Below are 22399 nucleotides of genomic sequence, written 5' to 3'. Positions count from 1 at the left end.
TAACGGAATTCAGCTCTCTCGCAATAGAATCTCTCCTTCCGGTTTCCAATCTAACGAGTAGAATCCGAGGAAACCCTGCGAATTCCAAATTTCTCCATTGGTTTGCGTCGAGTTTTTAAGCACAGTATCTTATTTCACTGCGATATCTATCAATGAGATTTGGAAACGTCACGTCATAGAATTTGCGTGGATGACGAATGATCAAAGATTGAAGGAAGATTTATATTAAATTTTCGAATCAGAATAAGTTCAGAGAATGAGCTAATGAATAAGGAATTTTAGAATGCATTGCGTTACATCGGATACTTGTCACGTTGTAAGAGAGAAATCTTTAAAAATACGCAATGTCGTTGGAATCGTGAATCAAGTCAATGTACTTTCAATTCGTTCATTAAAACAAAGTTATATAAATAGTAACAAAATATGAGATAAATTTGTAAAAAAGTGTTTGCAACGTCATGACTTTCTCCTTTTTCCAATTTATAGAATCAATTAATGCGCCTTCCGAATGGCTTGTCAGAGAATGCACAAGAATCAGAACTGAGAAGGAGGAATTTTTTACAGAGTCGAGAGTCGTTTTGCTCTTAAACTATTATTATTACTTTATTATTAAATGTTGCGTATTATTTAATAAGTACTACTCTTCCATAAATAGAAACTTGTCTGCAACCCAAAATACCTCCAACAATTTGTAGAAAATCTATTTCTCCATCGAATTATTGTCACACCATTTCCACACACTTTGCGACAATTTAACTTATAATTCACTGGAGTCGCAACACGTTCTATAACCACTCGAATAGTGTCTTATTCAAGCTTGCCAATGAGTGCATTCGACGTGGCGCCACGTCGAAATCGAGAGACAGCAACGTCAGGGTTGGTGACAGCAGCCTGGCTCAAAGTCAATTCGAAATACAGACAGCTAGATCGTAGCTCGTGCCTTTTAAGGAGATGAAAGGAATCAGCATTGAAGGTGTCGTCGGATTTAATCGTCGCTTTCAGGGTATCCGCGAAGTAACGAACGTCTCTATGTTAGTCTCGCGTTTCGAGGAACGTTTCGAAAGAAGAGAGAAATGGATCGTGTTGGAAAAGTCGATGCAACCTGAAGCAAGGACGTCTAACGAACTACGAAAAAGTACGTCGTAAAAGCTTGCCGTTTTCTGATTGTTGCGCCGCTGTCTTGATAAACCTCGATGACCGATTCGGAATTCAAGATCGCAAGGATAAAGATTAAAGGGTACGGCGGTGGAATAACTTACTTTCGGTAACCGTTCTAAAAGCAGCCAGGTCACGTACTTTCTTGTAGCAGCTGCTGGAAATTTAAAGCCGATTCCATTCGCTTTGTCGTTCGAGACTTCCACTTTTGCGATCGTATTCTCCGATCGATACCACTCGTCAGGCTGTTAATTGTATCACGAAAGCCGTTCTTTCTCGAGCCAAAAAGTACGCGCGCGAAAAGCGAGCAACCGAGATATTTCCGAGAGACAGGGGAACGGAATACGTTCTCCTTGATTATCACGTCGAGTATTCCCAAGATACACGAACAGTCTTGGTCGTTCTCGTTTTTCTCTTGAAACGTATTTTCCTGGGTCGCGCGTTCGCGTGTCCATGTTAGACCCTTCATATTTTCTGAATGAACACGACATGCTTGTTGTTGGCTTGGCGTAGTAATTCATGTTACTCTGCCACGCACGAGACAGTTACAGTCTGAAAACCGAATCGTCCTTATTCTCCAAGCCGGTTATTCGGCGCGACATTCTACTCTTACTCGAGATTAACGCGCATGAAAATATTAGAAGACCGGCAGAGTTGCCTTTTCTCTTCCATTCTGCGAATGGCTGCGGCCAATTTAACCCTCTATTCGTATGCAGAACGAGCCGCGTGTGCACTTGCTTCGCGCATATGTTACATGCTTAGCTTGCTGTCTATCTAGTCTGCTGTTCCGGAATTCTGCGTGGATCTATCGGCCAGCTGGACCTAATGGTCATTTCACGGACGAACACGTATCCGTTTCGCGTACAGTTCCGCTCAAAACTCCCCCGTCTTCTCTCCCTCATCCACCCCCACCTGGCTTTCCTAATCAGCGTGAAATTAACTGTCTCCGTTGCTAGTTGCAAACTCGAACTCGTGTTACGCGACTGTGAGCCTGCAGGATTTTAGCATAAGCGCCGATACAGGAATTCCACGTGCATCGGATGCGATGAACTTCATGCGGAACGATAGATCAAAGGACCGTAGGTGTCATGTTTTTAAAACTTGTCCGCGGTATATCATGATCTAGATTATCGTAAGTACGTACGAATAGTAGAAGAAAACGATGAGAATTAGTATTATTTCCAATCTATGGAATTTTATGCATTTTTGGAAAGTGAATTTAAAGATATGAATTTAAATTTAAATTTAAAGAATGCATATACCTACTGTGCGAAGATATATAAAATATTTGAAGTAAATTATTCATTGTAATGCTTAGTAGGTAAAGCAAACTTCTATTTAGATCCCAGTGTTTTTAGTTATGTTACTAAAAATATGAATTATTAATCATTCATGGTTTTACATAGACATGTACAAAAGCTATATTTAGATAATCTTTATATTCCCAGTCGAATTCAGATTTTAAAAATGCTAATACTCTTGATAACGATATTGTTTCAAGAATATTATAACGATATTCGGAAAGTATTTTACATCAAAAGATCGTTTGAAAGTTTATAGTATGTTTCGGTGATTTTAATATTCCCAGCCGAACAATTCTGATTTCCCAAATTCCAATAAATTCGACAGCAGTGTCGATGTATTCGAAGAGTGCTTTATATCAAAAGATGTTCCACGAAACGTTATATGTATTGTGTTTCTAAAATTTCTAGCCGAATAATTCTGATTTCTCAAATTCCAATAACTTTGACGGTAATAACGTTGAAAATCCCTGGAGGGTATTTTGTATCAAAGGATCGTAGTGTCGTCTTTTGAAAGCTTTCTAAAGTGGTAATACATAGGTTAATGGATCGTAAGTAGGTGATGTAATGAAACGAGACACCGCCAATTACGATAATTTCTGTATTTCGAGCGATATAGTTGCGAATCGTAAGATGTAAGTGGATGAGTGATGCCACGTGAAAATTTCGCTTCACGTGACAAGAACATGTATTCCACGTGAATCCCTTAAGAGTGTAGCATGATTGCGAAGAGAATTCATGCGTAAATTATAGCAGTTATCGTACATAATGTTGCAAAGCTAAAATTACTATTTGAATGTCACATCTATATTTATTCGCTTATGCACGTTTCGCTTGTTCAAGTATAAGAATCTTCCAGATAATTTTAGTATTCTCTGTTGTAACTAACAAAGTACTCTCTGTTCTCTTCTTTTAAATTCCAATAATCTTAACAGAAGTAGCATTCGAAATATCTACTTACTCGACTGCTTTGTATCTCCTGAAAGTTCTGTTTCTCTCTACAAGCAATATCCCTATAATCGCACATAGAAAAAGAGAAGAAAAACTCATCGAGAAGTGTCTCAAAACCTGGCCAAGTCCTCTGTCGCAGCCCTCGCGTCAACCCTCCGTGCAAGGGTCGAAACTTACGACCATGAACTTGCGAGTTATGCTCGTTGCCCTTGCGGAGAATAAAACACAACCCAGTGGTTGGGTCCGAAGTGCCTCGGGGAGCGATAAAAAGACTGCTGCGTCGCGGCTACGTTTCGAAATTTACTGGGTATATTCTCCACCCCTTCTCTCTCTCTCTTTCTCTCTCTAACCATTTCTATATACGTGTATCATCCACGTGTGCTTGTACGTACGTTTGTGTTTTACGCTTTATGAATCTCACCCTCGATCACTCGAATCTCGATCGCTTTCGCGAAGGACGCACATTCCTCTATCTGTCCGGAATGGTTCTCCGATTGCGGTGTTTAATGTGCCCCATGTATGGTCATATTAGGGGCCGTATTTTCGTTACCCATTACGTTTTACGGACCGTTATGTCGCGGCACGCGGGAACTCGAACCGCATCGAGCCGAGGTGAATGATTCGTGGAAAAAGGAGTGGTTTTCCAGGACTGGACTGTCCAGAGATGCATGGTGGGTCGCTCTGTCACGTTTAGTGCACGTCCGAGAAATTACCAGCTCTTCTCCTTCCTGCCCTTCTTCTCCTTTCATCTCTTTTCATTGCCTCGGCTTGTAATTGTATTTGCTGCCGGGGCGTAAGAAGCAGAGCCAGGAATTTTTCGTGCTTCCGTGGAATACGAGACCCGTTTCTATACGATGCAACGCGTAGCCCGCGCGTAAACATTGTTCTGAATTAAATGCGCGATGAATGGCCGCCGAGACAAACAACACGGGCTATGTACCACGGCGAATTGTAATTAACAGTACGAGGCAAGAGAGAGAAAAAAAGAAGGAAACGAAGGAAGAAGGGTTGAAATAGGAGGGGTACACGACGAGAAGCACAAGCAGAGGTTAGACGATCGGTTCGAATCGATCGATTCACTTCGTTCTCGCTTTCTCTCTCTTTCTATCTCGTTTGGTAATAAAGATCTCTTTTGCCAGGCTCGTTCCCGGGCCTTATTATTATACGGTGACGCGCGAATTTGCATTATTGAGTTTCACGAGCGGCGAAATTCTAACGGGTATCGATTATTCTTTAAAACGGGCGGCGTGCAGCTGTTTCCTTAGTAACCGGTAATTTCGTAGATCCTCGCTGACGCGCATCGTTATACCGTTTATCCGGAAATTAGCAATTTCATTTTGCTTCGGTCGTAATTAATTTTCGATGCATACGCGCGATTGTGTGTTTTAATATCCGATCTTCTTTCCAGCTTTTCACTCCCCCGACCACCCCTTTCACTGACTCTTCTCGCTCGTCGGGCTCAAAGTATCGCTTGCTCGTCGTCGATATAAATAACTTCCCTGCCCCCGGATTATTCTTCTTTTAATATTTATCGGGGAAAATCTGTTTTTAAGATCTCCTCGCGGATTTCCATGGAAATTGATGAATTCTGGCATGGATATATGAATGCAAATTCCTCCGCGATTTTATTAGACGAACTTTGACACTTCTTTCGTACTAATTTTCGTTTTCTTCCGGTTATAAATTCTTTATCGTTCTACGTATTTTATATGTTGGTTATTATAAATCGCGAAAGACTTTGTTTTAGATGAAAATCTGATACAGGAATTTTTTAACGGTAAGTCTATTTTACTTCTAACGAAGCTCGTTTTTGTCCCAGTAAAAATTTCTGTTTTTCAGTATCCCCTATAAATAAAACGAACTCCGTAACCACGCTATAGATACTAATACCGCGCGGAAATTAGGCAAGAATCAAGAGCCTTACAGAACTCATTTCCCCTAAGTATAAATTGCTTGTTCCTCAACGCTCTCATTCGGTAGCTGCAAAAAGTATATGTACGTACCCTTATTGTCTAATTTATTTTTTAAATTAGGTTTTTCATTTCAAAGTAATAGTATCAAATTATTGTACTCATATGAAGGTATAATACTACAAAATGATACGAATACACTTGGATCTACCTAATTAGCATGTATATACTATAGCAGATTTGACGGTCTGCAAATATTTTTTCTAGTCACTGTAGATGAAACAAATTTTGCTGCTTATTTAGAATAGCGATGTACAATGAGGCATCTGAACAAGAATTCGAGTCAAAGACAAAAAAATGCATATAATATGCAGTTTTCTTGAAATCCTTCTTTAATGTCACATATCGGTAGCTGGTGGTCAATCCCCTTTATAGCTAGTAATATTTCGTCAAATGGGTTTGTATCGTTCGTTCATCAGCGCCGCGAAAAACAGGTATTTTAAGCGCCGCACAGTGTGGCGTGCACTGGACAGACGTCGAAATAGTCATTGACCGATTTTGATCTTACTGTTTGTTGATATCCAAACCAGTCTATAGCTAAGTAATATGAATGTAAGCGATAATTCTTCAAGAAATCGATAGAGGGTACATTATCTTTAACCTTGGCCAATTTTATGTCTCGTAATATAGTCTAAAATTTCTAACGTACCTGAAGTTAAAATACAATGAAATATCTATGTTGAGGTGACGTTGATATTTCAAAATATAAATACCCAAAATATCCCTTTTTCATACCAAAATAGGCATTTAAAATATTCCTTCTAAATAATTTCCCCCCAAACTTTCCAACTGCGGTAGATACCGATGCTCAATACCATCCAAACTCTTTTTCCATCTTTCGCAGTATCCACTGGCAAATCCTATTCTGCTACAATTCCTCTCGTCGCGTCGCGTCGAAGCTTAACAAATTTCCGGCCCCCCCGATCTTCCTTCAGCGTGCCAATTTTTCCATACAAATCACCCACAACCAGCCACTTCTCATATCTCAAAGTGTCTCGAAAGACGAACGAGCCGCAACACCCCGCGGAGACGTCGCCTATACATCGAGCATCCCAGTCAGTGCGAAGAAAGAGCCTCCACCCGCGAGAGTAGCGTGCTCGTGCACACGGCCGACGTTCCGAAAATTTAAGCAAGCTGCCGTGGCACGCACGAAACCAACGAAATTGAAGTGGCGCATGGAAATGGTGGAGACAGGTCGTGACAGAGACGCATATACAGCAACGAGAGGGGCAGAGAGGCGGAGGTGGTTTCCGCGTCTCGTCGAGTCGCGTGAGCGTGTACAAGCGGCGTTCAAGCAGCGTCGCGGCCGATCGATCGCGTAAACCGTCCCTCATCGTACTACTTGGTACCGACGATGAATGTATTTTATCAATTTTTGCCGTGGCCACGCGGGCGCGTCCACGAATCGCGCCGGCGAATTTGCATGATTAATCATTTCGACGTCGCGTGTTGGTACCGGTTTGCTTGATCGGTTAAAACGAACGATGACGAAACCAGAGAGGGAGTGGATACGAGCAACCGGGAGATGCGTCGACGTGCACGGAGAATTATGAGTTTCCGACGCGGCCACGTAACGGGGAATTTGCGTGGGATAAAGCGGACAACCGGCTGCGCGGCTGAGATTAGGTTCCAAAACTGCACGGGTTTCGGTTATGTAAGGATACTTTTAGAATTCTACTCGGGTACACAAAATGCTGGGTTAGATGCACGGTATTTGCGTTCTTTTCTTGCGCTAGTTTTATAGCAAAATTGGTTAGAGATGTATTTTTAGAAAAAAGAGACGTCGAAGGTGAAATTAAAATGTTCCAACCGATTGCATCTCCTCTATGCTATTTTAATTCACTCGTGATCCTCTTTTTAATATCTGGTCTTGTAATTCGTTATTATTACCATCTGTTTTTTATATCATCGGGTTATATAAAACTCATCGTAGACTATTAATATAGCATAAACTAATTCCTCTAATATCAAAAATGAATTTCGCTTTTTCCACGATTATTCATTGTATCACTTTCTTTTCCTCCTGTTCTCATCGATGCACAAAGAATTCTTAGCTCTGAAAATAAATTTTTCTTTCAAACATGAGAAGAACAGGGCTAAGAAAACGTTGTAATCGACTTGCTTGATAACAAATGGATCCTCTATTCAGATTCTCAGACCGTCAGTGACGAATCCGTTGCATAATCTTCATTAATCGCATCAGATTTAGCTGGTAAGCCCTTTGAAAGCGATTACTCGATTGCGTAGAATCGATGATCGGACTCGTTTCGCTTCGACGCTTCTTCCCCTTTCTATTTTACAATTCTGCTATTGGTACTGTTCGAACAGAGCGGTAACAATGTTAGAGTTTTCAACAATCTCTCTTTGTTCCTTGCGATGCTTGAACAACAGTTCCTTAGGTACTTGAATCGCTTTAGGGTCTTGACAGCTCAGAGTAGCAAATTACTTCGTGAAGTTACTAAATGTAGGTTGAGTGAGCATTTAACCGCGAACTCAGGCTAAAACAATTTTCTTGGTCTTCGTGGTATTTCTGAAGCCCATGTGGTCGAGTTGCTCTTGAAGAATATTGCGACAAAATTTTCTCTTCCTCCTTGAAATCGTTCAATCTTTTATTCAGAAAATCAAAAAATAGAATGAAATTCAAAATTAAAATGTCAATGCACAATGGAGTATCATTTATTTTTTATAATTCACGATGGAGTTATAGTTCCTGGATAAAATAGTATTTCTTTACATAGATGATCGGAAAAAATAATTTTGGTGATGCAACAAATAAAGTAGTACATAAACGAATTTTACAAATTACGAATTAATCAATTTATTGCTGATTGATAATCCTATTAAAAAATTGTAAATTTGTAAAATCATAAAATTGTGACAGACGAATGTGTAAGCTACAAATTGTATAATACCTTGCCAACTCACTAACGCTATTAGTCGCTAAATTATTATGCAAGCGGACCAAGAGAAGTATAAATAACAGAGAGATATTTCAGAAATACCTAAAATAAGTGGGAAAATGCAGTTCTCTACTAATATTCCAGGATTAATCAAAGAATGTACGGTTGCACAAAGAAGTTTTTGAGAATTTCCTGTAATTTGATTAATGATAACGCACTTTCACATATTACACGGGATACGGGCGGATAAAATGGGAAAAATATTCAAATTCGGGCGTGTCGTTCGTGAATATTTCTGTTTATGCGCCGTGACACGAATACAGAACACGGATTTTTAAAATTCAATCCCGCGAGTATGTCTCTGTCGGAAAGAAACGAGTCATCCGAGCAAAGCAAATTCGCAAACACCGTCTATCCTAAATGTTTCCGGAACAGTGGTGTGCTCGTCATTTTTTAAATTATTCCATTTTCTCCGTTGGCCATTGTCGACTATTTCTTATTCATTGACAAAATATTCTCAGTATTCTTCCATTCTTCCAACGAGGACGAATCTTTCTCCTACGATTTCACTGTTGCATCCCTCTTATAAAGACGCTATGTCAAGCAAATATGGTCGTTTAACAAACCACGGAATTATACACTGTCGTTCATAAGTATTAGGTCACTTATTGGTTTCCTGTCAAATGTCATAATTGACTTATTTTGTCAAAAAGACAACCATGCTGGATACATTCGTACAAAATTGTAATCCGATACACGTAGAGAAAATTTGTGGAAGCTGTTTCGTTCACACGCGGAGAGACGCGATCGCGAGGAAACGCGTCAACGGGAGTCGTAAATTAACGTTACGATTAGACAATCGACGCCGCGAAATGATCGATCTCCTATTTCGGTTAGGATAATAGAGGTAGTTAAATTGAATATGACACTGATATAACAAATTATAAGTTACAATTTATTCCAACAACTTTGTAATGAATATAGTTACACTGGTGCGTATGTATAAGTAAAGTATGAGTTGATAGAGAGTAATTGTAATATGTAAGTTCGAGTAGAATAACGCAAGTTCGAATGGTGAAAGGTCGAAAACGGAAGAGCAACTGACTCTCTATGAAAATGATGCTGCGGAGGAAAACTTGTGATGGGTGGATTCACGGATATGAGATGAGCTGATTCGTTAAAGACAGGGTTTCGCTATGATAGTGAGGGAAATAGGCTTCGTTGATAATTGGTTAATTTTCGAGGTTGATGGGTGAGGAAGGGGCTAATTGTCCCTGAAAGAAAGTGGCGAGTGGGAAGCATCATACGTGAGAAAACTAACTTTCCCGAATCTTCCCGTAGTAAACAATAAACTGTTAGAAAATGAATTATTAAAGAGATCTTTGTTCGGTTTGAAGGACCTTAGCTAGAATTTGTTAAGATTTATGATGGGTCCTTAAGGCTATTGAGAGTACGCCGCGAGGATGTGCGGACATTTGGTTGCCAGCCTACCCGCGGTATGTGGCCTGGTCTAGGTAGAGAGTCGACCGACGTAACAGAAGCTATTTAGTGTTATATAATTATAATAATTATGTGTTGACATACGCGGTTTTTCAATTTGCGTAAATTCTATTGGAAACAAATTTTGTAAATTACGTAAGAAACTCCAAGAAGTCTGTCCAAAATTTGAATTATTGGAAGATAATTTAGGAGCTGAATATGGAACCGAGTATCGATAAATGAAATAATAATCTGAACTTCAAAATTGATTAAAATGATGATTAAAAGAGTCAACATAAAATAATATTGGACTTTATTATACAAAATCAATGAGATTATCGTTATAATATTGAATATATTGGTTCGTTATATCTGTGATTTGGACTGAAATAATTTTTAAAGGATTTCCAGAATTTCCTAATGATGGTTCCGATTTAACATTTTCCATAGCTGTCTTAATACTTATGAATGGGAGTATATTTCGAGTTCCATCTGCAAAATGCTCGTAGAAGAACAGACGACCGACTACCAGTGTTAAGTCTAACGTGCAAAATTTCCACTGGGATCCTCAACTTAACGATGGTTGTTAAAAAGCCATAAACCTTGTTCCATCTTGCTTCTCCACCTAAAATTCGTGCCTCCATCCCCTTACAGCATGAATTTTACTACCACAGACTCGTTTCTCTCACGATCAAATTGTACGAACAACTTTACCACAAAGTGTCTCAATCTACGCGCTGCATCTATGGTATGAGAATAAGCTTGCGTGAGAAGAAAATCAATCGTTTGGTCAGACCATAGTTTTGTCAGTGGAATGGCCCGACTAATAGATCAGGTTATGGTTCTGGTTAGTTTAAATGTACATATCCTTCATTTATACGATCATGGAAAATAAACCCTTCAACCAGTCATAGGATAGAAAGTTGGAATTAGGGAATTCTTAATAATTCAATTGGATCAGTCAAGAAACGGATCAGGTCTATTTTTAAAAAATTTCTGAATCTCAGGATAGGTGAAGTTTCTAGAAATATTTAGGTAACGGTCCTTACCTAACGTTAACGATTCTTGGATTTTAAAAATCTGTAATGAAATATTCTTTATGTGTATTATTCTAAAAAATGAGAATATTGCATTTCTCGAATACAATTTTATTAATAAATTATGATATCCCACAATAATAACTTTTATAGTTAAGAAGACTTACGATTTTTTAGATGCGTCGGTCTTACTTTACGCAATGCTGAGAATTTTCACGTGAGAGTTGAATCATTGTTAAAACAGATTGATTCATCAGACGGGTTTATAGGCCAAAATGAAACAAGAACTTTTTTTAATGGATTAAGCTGCTATGATTATAGGTTAAAAGCCCGTAATTATTCCGAACTCACGTACGTTATCTACAAGTGGGTGGAGCAAATGAAGGGCTGTTGAGTCTCGTGATATTGCACTGGATATTAACCAGGATAAAAAAAGGAATAAATTATCGCTCTAGCAATTTTCCACAAATTCCCGTGGAACACCGGATACATCGCAGAAATATTCGTAACGGAAGAATGGCGTAACGTGTATCATTTCTCTAGTGGAAAATGCAAGCGGTGCGCAACGGTATTTGTGGCGTGTATCGTGTTGCGAAATCAAATCAATATTAAATTACTTGTTCGTTAAAATGTTCCCGCAATTTATTTGTGCCACTGTTCTTGTCCAAAACGGATGAAGAAAAAGCGTGGAAATTACAGTTGGAAATTTAAATAATTCAGGGAAACGCAACACGGAGAGTTGAACAAATTTTTCAACAAAACGACTGAGAAAATGTGGCACGCGTGGAATTTTCTATGTTTGACAGAACACGCGCATGCAGCAAAAGGGAGTTTGCTCGCACACGCACCTCTCTCCGTTTTATAGTTTATTAGTCGTTGCGAGATTGTCGTAACCTTTTCTTGGAAAATCCCTATGGCATTTTTTACGATCGTTCGTGATACTCAGCTGCGCAGTCCTGCTATGTCCCTTTCCCCCTTTACTTTTTTCTTTCCTTCCTAATCTTTCCTTTTTTTCTTTTTGTTGGCCAGGTTATTTCACTAGAGGATCTTCCCGCTGTGGGAAGCTTACAAACCAACCCGATAACCGCGTTCTCAGTATCGATATCGGCGATTCGACCAGCGTTACGGCCACTCAAATATCAAAGGTAAAAAGTAAAACCGTCTCGAATCCTCTGATCGATGTTCTGGTGTAAAAAATTCACGAAACGATTGCAAAAGGTCCGACAACTATATCGATCCATGAACCATATACGTATGAATTCTGATCGACATTGACGATTCGTGATGTACGCCGATGCACATGTGACTTTATTTTATTTTTACGAATGCAGTTGCATACGAAAACACATTATGTTCCATCGAGACACATTTTCATCTTTGTCGCTACTCGATCCAGCAAAATTAATTTTCCCGGCTCTTTTCAGCTCGCCGTGAAATCGACGAGCAAGTTATTTGCAAGTAACGTGTTCGCTGTTTCGATTTCAAGCAGTTCGATAGGCGTTTACCACGCGAAAAATATTGCGGTACATCAAAAGGATTGCTCCTTTGCCGTTAGTTCGATGGTTTATGCGGTGCAACCGGGCGACGCGTGCTTGCGATGGAAAAAGTTCTTTACCCCCTCCGGTCAGGAAATATCGAATATCGCGATGTTTCTTCGATTCGATGGCGCGTTTCAAGACGGCGATAAAGCAACAACCAAATAAGATTTAAATAACGGCGGAAAAGATGAAAGAGCTTTGTACGTTCGCTCCAAGTATCCCTGTGTATCTCGTGTACGTTTGTAAAAATGATTCAGCGTACTAAAACGTACTAAAATGTATAAGAAGCAAAATCGCCGAGAATACTCACACGAACACACAGGCACAGGTAGTGAAAATTCGTCGATATGGTGAAGATTCGACAATCTTCCTGGCGGAGTCGCGTATATTCACAAGTTGAAACCCGGTTGTCGTGAAATATCGAATCGGCTTGGCCTCCGAGCCGCTAACATACTTTTCCTTCGTTTCGATCGACATGAAACGTTGTGTGTTGGTCTATCGAGCTAACATGGTTTTCGGTTATACGGTTATACTATAACGCATGCCGAAACGCGTTTCAACCAGGAAAGTGGTCAAACTTCGATCGAGCGTGGAAAACGCATTGGTGCACGATAAAAGCGGCGAAACATTCGAAAGTGCGATTCACTAAAAGGTAAAACAGATACGCGTATATATTCACGTGACCATTGCCAGCAGCTTTTACCGGTCCATCGCGAACGCACGGAACTGCGAATTGATCGGGTATCAAACCGTAGGCGTACTAAAGAGAAGGTTTTGGAAATTATTGGCATGCAAGCTTAATCCGCGTGTGGCTTAATTTGTACCGGCTATTGGCTGAAGAAACGAAAACACTTACCTCGTGTCGTCACGCGAATTTTATGTTCATTGTAATCTGATTACATGCTGAAGATCATAGTTTTTACAAAACTCGTTGCTCTCTTTTGTTCAAGAAATTTCTACAAAATAAATTCTAATCGTCTCTCGTATGACATTCGTTACAGATTCCGATTTTATTCATATCTTTTCTATTTCTTTTCTTTTTCTATAACTCAGACATTAAGAGGTAACTTCAAATGGTGTCGTAAATAAAATATAGTTTAGGAGTATTAGATTGTCTGAAAAGTTTCTTTCGTTTTATGAGGAAATAATAAACGCACAACGGTTTTTGTTTTACATTATTTTGTCGAATTACGTACGATCCATTTTCTTTTGTTGAGATAAACACCGTGACATTTCACAGACTTACTTTCATGTTTGCATGAAGGTGCACGTTGTAAATAACACGTTTGCGAAAGAAAGATACTTTTCGAACAACCTAATACCCGAACTATCGTATACGCTGAGAAAGTTATTAAGTAACTTAAACATAGAAATATCTTAATATCTTGCATTTTTTAGGTACAATTGCTTTTTAACAATTGTCTGCTTCTTTGTTCATGGAATCAAAGAGAAATATTAAGAATGTTTTGAAAATAAAATTAAATACAGAGATGGAATTTTTTAATTGCTTCCTTTGCTGATGTAGAACGTAGAAATGAATATACTCCGTTTTGTATCACGTGACATTTTTATTCGAACGTGTTTTTATCAGGTTAAGTACATAGTTCCAAGCTTATTGTGTTTGACCATCACGCACGATTTCACGGCACGTTACATCAGAGGATGCACGCGTTCTAAAATTTAGTTTACTGATGTTGGTGAAAGAACGGCGTGCCTCTGACGGGCTGTGCTTCAACAAGAGACTCTCCACGGCCATGATTTCCAGAGTTCAGGAGCTCGACGACGGGGATCTGTGTCCATGAGAACGACGCATATTGTTTTTCCAAGACACAAAATGAAACACGAGCATTAAATCGAATATCTTCCGACTAGATTTCCCAAAGGACTTGCCCCTACATCACTTTCGTGACGAATCGATAAATTTCGAATATGTCCCCTCCAATTTGACCCGGCTGTCTCTAAACCCATCTCTATATGCATGCCCAATGTTATCAAGTTTTACAAACATCAATCACATGAACAAAAAAAAAAAAAAAGAGGAAAAACAGAGGGATACCATAGAGATGTAATTTAAGGCGAAAAGTAGCATTCATATGATTTAAATATCTTATGTAGAAAACATTGAAAATTTCACATCTCTCACTAAACTAATCTCTATCTGTATTCCCAAAGTTATCAAATTTGGAAAACTTATATCTTTAAATAGAAAGATAAAGAATTGAAGAAACGCCGACAGAATTTAGTTTAAGTAGAAAATTGAGATGCAAATGATTTAAATGTCAATTAGGAAAATATTGGGAGGAAAATTGTGGAAATTTCGCATCCAACAAAGACAGTGGTCGCTCCTGATCTCCGACTTCCATCGTATCAGGGACTACGAGCGGCGAAGGAACCCGAACTTTCGACTTTATGCTCGTTTACACCGCCCATTCCGACGCCAGGGAGGAGCAGGGAGGGTTAGAGTCTGCAAGCGAGGGTGTAACAGGTGGCACATTCCCTCTCGCTCTCGCTCCACGCTCGACGACGTGCGATTTCACGCGGCACCGTCATTATTGACGCTCCCTCCAACGACGAAGGGACCGTTTCTAGCTCACCCATTCATCCCCCTTTCGTCTCTTTCTCTAGCCCCGTTGCCACCGTGCTTAAAATCCTCTCCAGAGGAATTCTCGTCCATGCTCCTCGATCGAGGTCGTGTGGCTTGCCCCCGCGATTCGTCTCGCAATAAAGCTTCCATGGGCCGCGTGCACCGACCGGAATAGAAATTGCATTTTCCTTGGTGGCAAGTCTCGAAGAAAATTCACGGCTTCGGAACGTCGTTAGCGGATCGAAAATGTGAGCCTGATGTTCTCATTGTAACACGGCTCGTAGCTGACAGAATGTCTGGTCGATTGTTGGACCGAGAACGTTTCGAAATTACCGGTACTTTTCTGCGGGCGAATTCTTCTGGATGGCAAATGATAAGAGCGACGTAGATTACAGCCGTAAAGAGATATTTACGGAGGTTCAATGAAGATGTTGGAACTGAACTTTGTAAATATGGATAGTGAGAATGTTTGTCTTGTTTGATTGGAAGTAATTGTATTTTAGAGGAAGAAAACTTTGGAAAAAGAGGGATAGAGTTACTTCGAGCAAGATTAATTCTTTAACAGCTGGAGTCAATCTGTCAATAGTGATATATGATATATTTCATTATTAGCAACTATTAATTATTAATTAATTAATTATTAATTCTTCTTTCCACGAAACTTTAGAAGCATGTATTTTTCATATCTGCTATTAGAAATGCAAGAAATCTTGTCGATAAAAAATAATAATCCTTTAAATTGTTCGTCATAAATTCTTCATCGTTCGAGTCAAAAAGACAAGCTTACTCTTTCTCATCTGCCTTACACGATAACATTCTCCATCTTGTAAAATACAACTCCATTTGCTTCATTCCGTGTTATTGGGTTTAATACGAAAATTCGTCAGACACGCTAACTAAATCAAGAACGAGATCTACTTATATGTTAGCTTTTCATTAGCTTTTATCGCGATAAAAGTTTCGAAATAAGTGAATAGGAAGTATAATCTAGATTGGAGGAAAGAAACCTCGCGCGTGCACATAAAAACGAATGATAAATACGATGCAGATTATACGTAGCGTACCTGTCATCCTAGTCAAAAGTTTGCAAAAGCATGAATGAAAAGTACACGTTTAAAAGGTGTACAAAAGTGGAACGGTGAGTGAAAAGAGAGTAGAACCAGGTTGTATGAAAGGATACAGAGGTAGAAGGTTTGAAAGCGAGGGCGTGGGGGCGAAATTCTACTCGGACACCTTTGCCGCCTCGTAGTCAATTAGTATTCTGTGGCTAGCTGTGGCTCTGCGGCGGACGAGAATCGGCGGTTCTTCTACCAGGCGACGCCAGACGTTGAAAACAGCCTGGAAACATAATTCCACGACGTCCGCTGTTTACCAGAAACGCCAGACGCTGAAATATTCATGAAACAAACTGCCGTTGGACCGCCTCGCCTTCTCGCTCGTCTCTGGCCGCGCTCTCTGTCTCTTTCTCTCGATGGTCCCTATTGTCTACCCTGTGTTACACGCGCTCATTTTCCTCACTTTTCATCGTTTCGATAGACACTCGCACACCACCTCGTCGAAAGGAATATTTCAGAGCAATCACGATCGCGATCGCTCAGTTTTAGAAAAGATGTCAGAGGCCACGCTCGACGAGGATTCTCTTACGTTCATGGTTCACACAGTTATCAATGGACCACGCTATGATCAACACTCACGCTGCTTGTCATTTGTCCATCGTTTTGGGGTTCATGTTTTCATTATTTCGTTTCGTTGATCGAGAATTTTAGTATAATATTCGTATTGATTTTCGGATTCTTCTTTCGATATCAATTTTGTGCTGAGAGAAAAGATTTTAAAATTCATGTTTATAGATGATACAATCTAATTGTTATAAAGAATTTCTAGTTTATACTTTATAAAATATATTTGGCTGACCCCTTCGCGATGTCACTCGGATCACTCATCGAATCGCACGCTCACACATCACTCGACGAGAAAACGGTTCACGTGACTAATTCCGTGTATTTCGTTAAAAAAAGTCGATTCTGTACTCTCTCGTGGCTCGCTATTCGTTGATCTACCTGACTCTGATCATTGGGAAGATTTTCTTTTCGTACGGGCTTCATGGGAAGTTAGTATAGAAAGGAGCATTATCTTTTTCGCTTTACGTAGCTCAAATTCGTCTTCCAATCACAACGCATTGTCCCTCGTCATTTATACCAGTGTATTTACAAAATTACATATATATCGGATATCACTGCAAATAAGTTTCACGTATTTCGCGTATGTGTCTTTGTGTGTCTACGCGTAGGAATATGTACGTGTCTGTCTGCGTTTGTGTATGCTTCGTGTGTTCTTAAGCAATTAGACTTGATGCACGTGGTATTTTTTACCACGTGGTCGCTATGTAGGAAACCCTCTAAACGTTACAATTTAAATGTAATTCTTTTTTTTTTTTTTTTTTTGTTTTGTTTCTTAATAAATCTAAAAACTACGATGGTAGGATCGTGCCCTTCGAACGGGCTATGCGTGTTCGTCGGCAGCGTTCTTCCATTCTTTGGCAATATTATCTATCCATTCTCTGGCACCACTTCTAGACGCTATCAGTGTCGGATCGATCAAAATCGCGGTGGGATCTTTCGTACAAAAATTGGCAGGAATTGGTTCTCGCTCTTCTGCCCGCGATTCATCGCACATCTCCACAATCGGAGAATCTGTGCATCTGAACGGTGATAGATGTGGAGTAGAGTTCGTAAGAGAAAGTCCTTATCCTCGATGCATGCGTTTGTTATTAAATCAATTACCTCGATGTTTCAATAGTCCTCAACGCTTTTATCAAATCAAATTTTAGTTTCAAAAGCGTATATTTAAAGAGATCAAACGTGAAAATCAACGGTAAAAAATTTATCTCGAGCCTTTTAAAAAAGTGCACTCGAATCGATAAAAAATAGATCCAAGGTACCATTTATAACAATTGCATTAAAACAACAAATAAAAAATAAATATTTTCGTACAAAAATTTCCTCTTTTTTATCCTGTGATCCTCGTAAAATGATTGTACTCGAATCGGTAAAAAATATTTCTCGAAATTAAGTATCAATTGTCTATGCGTTAAAAAACAAATTCTTGCACCTATTTCAACTGGCGTCACTAAAAATTGCTCCTTTAAATATTCTAATGTTTCAACTGTTTGAAGCCGAATTATTTCCTTTTTCTGCCGACTTACCCTCGTAAACAAAAAGGAATGAATACAACGTCGATCGAACGGTATTCCGGTCGTGTCAGGTCAATTCCATCGCGGTCAGAGCCTCGTGAAAGTAACGAGATCGCAAGAAACATGCAACTCCGGCACACTTCCACGATTCCCGACTGAAACCGTACGATTCGCTCGATCAGCAAGCAGCCCCGCGTAATTAGCGCGTGCACTTGCTCAACGATTAGGCGGTCTTTCCGGCCCGGTAATTAACGTTGGCATCGTTAGCGCGTTAGTCTCGTTTACCCTCCTCCCCTTCGCTGTATTAAATAGAGGGGTTGAAACAGTTACAAGCGTGCGTTTCTGTGTGACTTTCTCTCTCTCTCTCTCTCTCTCTCTCACTTTCTCTCTGTATGTCTACATATGTGTACAGTTAGACAAGCAGAGATCCAGTTCGCAGAGATTAAAAATAATAAGCGACACACCGACGTGATCCGCTGCTTCTCGCTCAGCGGTTGTTTGACTATCCTATTCCGCTTGGAAAAATCGTGAAAACGGTAATTGACATTCCCCAAAGGAACGCCGAGATAAGAACGTTGGATCAAAGTCGTCGTTCTCTCGTGATGTCTCTAGCTTTCTGACTTTTTTTTTACTTGACATTTTGGAGATGTTATAAAAATTGACGATTACATATTTGGGCAACCTCACTTTCCTCCTACCGTGGTACATATCGTTTGACGAACAGTAGAAATTAGAAAAGGAAAGGATGTCTGTATCTTTCGTAATTTCACAGTACCGCGCAATCACGCATGGTGGTAATATTTCTCCGTTGTTTTTTCGCTGTTAACCCTTTCCACGATGTTGCAAAACTTTCCCAACAACGTTTTTCTACCTTATTTTCACGAAAGTGATTTATCTCTTTCCCACGAGGAAAATTTGAGGTCGATCGTTTTAACCCTCTTTCCCGTTTCATCTCTAGAGTTCCTCCTCTTAATGATGCTCCGGGGTACTCGTCGCTCGTCGAATTTTCATTCCTCGCCGCGCGTCGCGTCCATTAATCCTCCCCTACCGCGAAGAAACGCAGAGAGACAGAAACTGTTCCGGGCCACTCGACGTCGAAATTGCGCTAATTCCGATGATTTATACGGGCAAGGAAAACGGCCTGTCGGGGAAAGACAGATACAAATACACAGGAGCACTGTAATTCGCGGGCAGCACGCAAGCATGCGTGCGTGCCTTCTCGTGGCATTCATGAACTTTCCTTTCCGCCCTTTCTTCTTCTTCTGTTTGCTTCCAACCCTTGTTGTATTCTTCCTTAATTTATCTTCCAGTAACAACCGCGTTCCCACTGACTTCCTCCGCAGCGCGTGCAACTTCGCCACGGAAAGAAAAATCTCGGCCACTCGACCCCCTTCTATCCGGCCAAATAGACCGCGCAAAACCGCACAGAGCGGAAACCGTTTCTTGCTCGACTGGAGAAACGAGTCTGTGCTTCGTCTCGTCACTGCGGATTACTTGGAGTGTTCGTGTTCTTAAACAAGTTGTTTCAGCTTAGCGTTGTAGGTACTTGTGATTTCAAATTTCGTCGTAAAGATTTCTTGAGCCTTCTGTCGATATATTTCACCATAGCAATAGCAAATTTCGTGTTGTGAAAATTACTATTACGTTAGAGATTCAGGATCATTTCGAGTATTGAATGAGGTGAATGTGCGATGATTCGCAGAGCAGATATCAGTGTATCATATCTCAAACGCGTCCTTCATTTGGTAATTCATTTGGTTACAACGGTGTCGGCGTTCGTCTGAAAATCCTGCCGATTTCAGCGTTTGCATTTACGACGACACGGAGAGGACAGGCGACGGCTCGCGGCACAGAATCCCCGATTTTCTGATCGACACATTCCGCGGCAGCGAAGATGCTTCTACGGCATCCGAATAATCCTCGGTAGGATCGTTGCGCAGCCAAATGCCTCCGGCCGAGCGTAGACACGCGCTGGATGTGGTGCTCGAGCGAATAGCTTTTGCTGGCGGCGCTGCCACTGGCATTCGTGCTGCCGTTGGTGCTGTTGCTGCCATTGCTGTTGCTTCGCTCGTTGTTGGCCAGCGGGGAACAATGGGTCGCGACGGCTAGGTCGCCAGGTTCTGCAACACACAATGACACGCAATGATGAACGATGCTTGCCGCTCTCTCGACTCTCGTTAAAACGGTTTAAAACGCCTAGTGCGTGAAACATGCGATTTCAGCTTCGAACGCTCCCCTATCTCATTGTTTCTCGCTCTTTCTTTATTTTCTTTTTTAATTGTATTTCTTTTTTTTTTGTTTTTTTGGTCGTCTTTTTACTAGTGTGTATGTGTGCATGTGTCTCTTTTCTGTTCATCCCTCTATTCGTTCTCTGCTTCGTTCCGTACCGCGTCAGCTTTCCCGCACATTGTTCGAGAATTAAAGAGACAAATTCCGCATGGGAACTGGATAAAGGAAAATCGGTCTCTAATTTCGTGCGACAATGTCCGTTAACGAGACAAAGGACTTCGATCGTTGATGAAATATCGCACACCTCCTTTGAGGATACTAATTCTTCGTCCTATTCCACGTTATAGGAGGACGTTCGTTATCGGATGTGTCGATGCTTGGAACAGCGAACGAAGAATAACGATTCTGTTTCTTAACGATGGAAAGAGAGAAAAATTCTGCTGCTATAGTGGAAAGTGACTGTACAAAATTAGGTGTTTAGAAAAATTGGAAACCATTTCTGTTGGAATACAACGATATTACACGCATAGGCACAAATACTCCTACACAGACAGCCACACAGGCATTTGAACAGGACACTTACACAGGTCATACTCATTACTGTATAGAGAGTGGGGTTCAAAATATTTAAGGGATCATGGGTCACTACCTACGTCTAGTCTGAGAGTAACTGGCCAACGATCAACAATCTCTATACGTTGTTAATTATATCACTCGCTTATATACATTTGGTTCTGTAGTTAATAAATATCACTGAATATTATTTTAACACAAACATTGTGTCTTCCACAGATTATTAATCTTAACTTTAAGATTAAATTCTAACAATTTCATTATACCAGCATCTTTTCATATATTGCACTAAAATAGTAAAGAAAGTGTAGTAGAATCATTAGAGGTAATCGATTTATTTGGTTATTGCAAGAATTAGAATAAAGTTCCATGAATCAAGGGCATGTCACATACTAACTCCTAAAATGTGACAATATACTGCTTTGATCCTTAGGATCCGCTAACATTTCCAAGAAGGACCTAAATTCCTATATCATATATCTAAGTAGGAAGACCACAGAGCGTGTCTGACCAGACACGGTCTCGTTCTCCTTACGCTTCTGTCTACCAGTTACCAAATAACTTCCAGAGCAATTCTATCAATCCACATCCATTTTTATTACTTCTTGCTGTTTTCCTTTATCCAAAAACGTAACATTCTTCATTCTCCTGCACGAATATCTCGGTAAAAATGCCCGGTTGAAGAAAAAACGATGACAAGCACGACGACGAAGAACTGGAAATGGAGAAATCGTGATAGGACTGTTCGTCGACTAATTTTACAGCGGCGCCGCGGTGCAGATGAAAAACGGACATCCTATAAATCCTTCATGGCCGCGTGCGCGCACGGATACGAAGATCTCTGTTGCCGATCGCAATTTGCGCGATCTCCGATATTGCTGCCGGCTCGTTTCGCGTCGCGTCGTGAGATATTAACGCCAGGCTACCAAACCACCCTTCTCTCACCAATCCCCCATTCCCCTGCTACTTCCTCCATCTCCTACACCTATCTGCCTCGATACCTGGTTGCACTGCATCTCCGTTTACCGGTCTACCCCATTCGGCATACATCGAGTACGTCTCTGGTGTTCCCGAATTAACCGTACCGGACCAATCTGCGGTAGGTCAAAGTTCTATCATGGACTGTACGCAATCAGCTGCTAATTGGGAAATGATTGGAGCCACCTCCACCGATGCTATCGTGCCTCTAACTATCTCTGGTCGGCGAATAACCCCCGAGCCGATATAAATGCCCCCATAAATGCCAAAGCGACGTTTACACACAAGGGATGAGCTAGAATCGCGCCACGAAACTCTGCATGCGCATGATGCGAGGGTATACTGTCACTTATTTGTACCTTCATACATATTTGCAGCGAAGCTTCCAACATTTCCCCTTTTGGAAAATGTAGAAGAGTTTCTACCTTCAGTATCGTTGCTCTTTTCCCTCTCTGTTCCTCACAGCTTTTTATTCCTACGAGCGAGTGTGTAATTTCATAAAAGATCAGAG

General features: G+C 40.5%; 1 protein-coding gene across 3 annotated transcripts in view; it reads right to left on the bottom strand.

Annotated features, from left to right (window-relative positions):
- Window positions 1-22399, bottom strand: part of LOC139991329 (uncharacterized) — a 107742-nt gene that overhangs the window by 38572 nt on the left and 46771 nt on the right. Inside the window, exons 3-4 of one of the 3 annotated variants that reach the window (XR_011800792.2) lie at window positions 14347-20228; window positions 13880-14289 (exon numbers count right to left, since the gene is read on the bottom strand). The exons of 1 other annotated variant lie outside the window; for it this stretch is intronic. Coding sequence is in view for 1 of the 2 variants with exons in the window: in XM_074111918.1 (XP_073968019.1) it covers window positions 20214-20228 (15 nt within the window). In the remaining variant the exon portion in view is untranslated. Of the gene's footprint in view, window positions 1-13879; window positions 20229-22399 lie in introns of those variants that run through there. One more of the 3 variants, XM_074111918.1, reaches the window with a different exon arrangement.

The sequence above is a fragment of the Bombus fervidus genome, chromosome 10 (genome assembly GCF_041682495.2).
Source record: "Bombus fervidus isolate BK054 chromosome 10, iyBomFerv1, whole genome shotgun sequence".
NCBI lineage: Eukaryota > Metazoa > Arthropoda > Insecta > Hymenoptera > Apidae > Bombus > Bombus fervidus.
This window is presented reverse-complemented; position numbering and strand designations above follow the sequence as displayed.